This window comes from Enhydra lutris, unplaced genomic scaffold (assembly GCF_002288905.1).
Source record: "Enhydra lutris kenyoni isolate GAN:26980312 unplaced genomic scaffold, ASM228890v2 scaffoldscaffold5, whole genome shotgun sequence".
Classification (NCBI taxonomy): domain Eukaryota; kingdom Metazoa; phylum Chordata; class Mammalia; order Carnivora; family Mustelidae; genus Enhydra; species Enhydra lutris.
The window spans coordinates 14,357,849-14,360,609 of NW_019154089.1; the positions used below are offsets into that span (position 1 = coordinate 14,357,849).

The 2,761-nt window shown below is 48.3% G+C and overlaps 1 protein-coding gene across 1 annotated transcript in view; it reads left to right on the forward strand.

Annotated features, from left to right (window-relative positions):
- The first annotated feature begins 619 nt into the window (after positions 1 to 619).
- Positions 620 to 2,761, forward strand: part of LOC111140926 (THO complex 3) — a 19,028-nt gene continuing 16,886 nt past the window's right edge. The window contains exons 1-2 of the mRNA XM_022493192.1: positions 620 to 937; positions 1,681 to 1,837. Of these exons, the coding sequence (XP_022348900.1) occupies positions 671 to 937; positions 1,681 to 1,837 (424 nt within the window). The 5' untranslated portion in view covers positions 620 to 670. The remainder of the gene's footprint in view (positions 938 to 1,680; positions 1,838 to 2,761) is intronic.

Below are 2,761 nucleotides of genomic sequence, written 5' to 3' on the forward strand. Positions count from 1 at the left end.
AGAGAAAGAGAGAGAGAGAAAGAGAACGAGAACGGAGAGAATGTAGCAGTCACTACGCATTCCATCCATGCTGGAACTATGCAGGCTATACATCAGGCTTCCGGACTAAAGGTGAACATTTTTTTCTGCTTCTGTCCCTCATCAATAATACCTTTCAAGACCGGAGAATTTGTTTATTTAAAGACATCTCAAGACTCCTTCTCAATCCCTCTCCTCCCCACTCTGTACCCCCGCAAACCTCTAATTCACCAGTGGGTCCTTCTCCACCGAAGAGTAGAGGACCTTCTGTTCTAAGGTAGGAGACTGAGTGGTGGGGATCAACCCTTGAATAAAAGGTCTTTTGTTGATGGGGATTTGAGGTTTGGAAGGATATTGTTGGTTTTCCTTTCTTAAATTAAGCAAGATACAAATATATCTACTAGGCAGTAGGTATGGGGGAAATAGGCCCTTAAACCTCCAGAATCACTAACTGAAGGAAGCTTAATTGTAATCATTCCTGTTTGAAAAGGAAGCGCGCGTGTTGCATGCCGGGATTTGTAGTCCTTGCTCGGATGGCCCGCATTGCGGCTGTGCAGGAAGAGCCTCTCTTCCAGGCGCATGCGTGCGTCGGCGGCGGCAGGACTGACTGCGCTAAGGTTGTTGTAGGAACGCGGCCTCCTGGGAGCTCGCCATGGCGGTAGCTGCGGCGGCTATGGGGCCCTCGGCGCTTGGTCAGAGCGGTCCTGGTTCAATGGCTCCATGGTATTCAGTGACCAGCGGCCCAACACGCTACGTGCTGGGAATGCAGGAGCTCTTCCGCGGCCACAGCAAGACTCGCGAGTTCCCTGCACATAGCGCCAAGGTGCACTCGGTGGCCTGGAGCTGCGATGGGCGTCGCTTGGCCTCGGGGTCTTTCGACAAGACGGCCAGCGTATTCCTGCTGGAGAAGGACCGGTTGGTAAGCTGTCAGGGACCGGCCCAGGCCAGAGAGAGGGTCTGTGGTAAAGCGAGGTGTGGTGGTGGAGAGAATGAGGGATGGAGGCGAGGAGAAGGGAGGGGTGTGGGGAGAAGGGGGTTGTGTAGTGCACGCTGGAGGAGTGCGGGAGTGAGAAGGGTAATGATTAGGGATCTGGAGGGAATGTGGTAGAGAGGAAGATGGTGGTGGTAAGAGGGAGGTGGGGGTGTGAGGGAGTGTAGCAGTAAGGAGGTGTAAAGATGAGCTGGGAGTGGAGGCGAGGAGAGGATGAGGACTGGTGGTGAGGAGGGTAGATGGGATTCGAGTGAGGTGGGGTGTATGAGAGTGGTAGGAAGGAGTTGTGTGGTGGTGAGGAGTGGCTAGAGGCTGTGGTGGTGGTGGGGTCCCTATGGTGGTAAGGAGGCTTCCTGTGAGAGTGAGCAAGAAGATTGAGAACCTTGGTAGACTAAATGTGGAGAACCAAAAAGAAGGAGGAAGGCCAGGGAGGGCAAAAGAGTTAGGGCATTGCTGTGGAATCCAAATTTCAGAACAATTCAGAGTGATTGGAGAGGAAGGGAGGAGGGTATTGGGAAGAGTTTTGGGGAAGGGGTTTAAAAATTTAAAAATTCGTTTAAATTTTCTGGCTTTTTCTTTGCCACAAGGTACCTTGGTTTGAATAAGGTTTAGAAGTCACATGTGGAGGCGGGTACTTATGTGTGAAGTGGCATTGGATTCTGTTCTTTCAGGTCAAAGAAAACAATTATCGGGGACATGGGGATAGTGTGGACCAGCTTTGTTGGCATCCAAGTAATCCTGACCTCTTTGTCACAGCATCTGGAGACAAAACCATTCGCATCTGGGATGTGAGGACTACAAAATGCATTGCCACTGTGAACACTAAAGGTGACTCTTGAGAGAGAGGGCAGTAGGAAGATGAGCTGCTTATAGTCAATCAACAAGCATTTCCCAAGTATCTTCTTTGTGTGTGGCCTTGTGTTAAGTGTGGGACATACTGGGCTGAATAAGACAATCTCCAGCTCCCAGGACCTGTACTAGGTTTAGGGCAGGGAGAGAGACATATGTGTTAAAGAAAAAACCTAACGTGATATGATATGGTTCATCTTACACTGAAGAGTCTACAAGATGGATACCTGGAATGGAAATGCTTAAGTCTGACCCTTGCCTGTGGGGACAGGCAAGACCTCACGGAATTTGAGCAAATTCTTAGAATAGCTAATAGGGATTTAGTGGTCAGGGTACAGTGCATGGGTGAGGGGTGGGGTGCAGCTCTAGGAGGGAGCTTCATGTGTAGATAGATGGAGAATTTAGGAAACTGCTGATAGGCCAGAATGACTGATCTTGGGAATGAATAGTCTTGGTGGTCTGGGAGAAGACGACCTGGAAGTTGTACAGTACATTTGTAGAATCTGTTCTTCACCAGGTATTGTCCTATAAACCTTGAGGTCACTTACTATGTTTTATTGACTAACGTGTCATTGATTATAACATGCACCAATATTTTATGTGTTGTTAGGAAGGAAAATAAAGTTTCTAGATAACCATCATACAACAAAAATTTCGAGATGCCTCCTAATGCATTTTAAGATGTTATAGAAAATAAAATGTGAAAATATATGCATCATAGAATTGATAAAGTTGGTGAAATTTTATTTATTTATTTATTTATTTGACAGAGAGAGAGATCACAAGTAGGCAGAGAGTCAGGCAGAGAGAGAGAGAAGCAGGCTCCCCGCTGAGCAAAGAGCCCGATGCGGGGCTCGATCCCAGGACCCTGAGATCATGACCTGAGCCGAAGGCAGCGGCTAC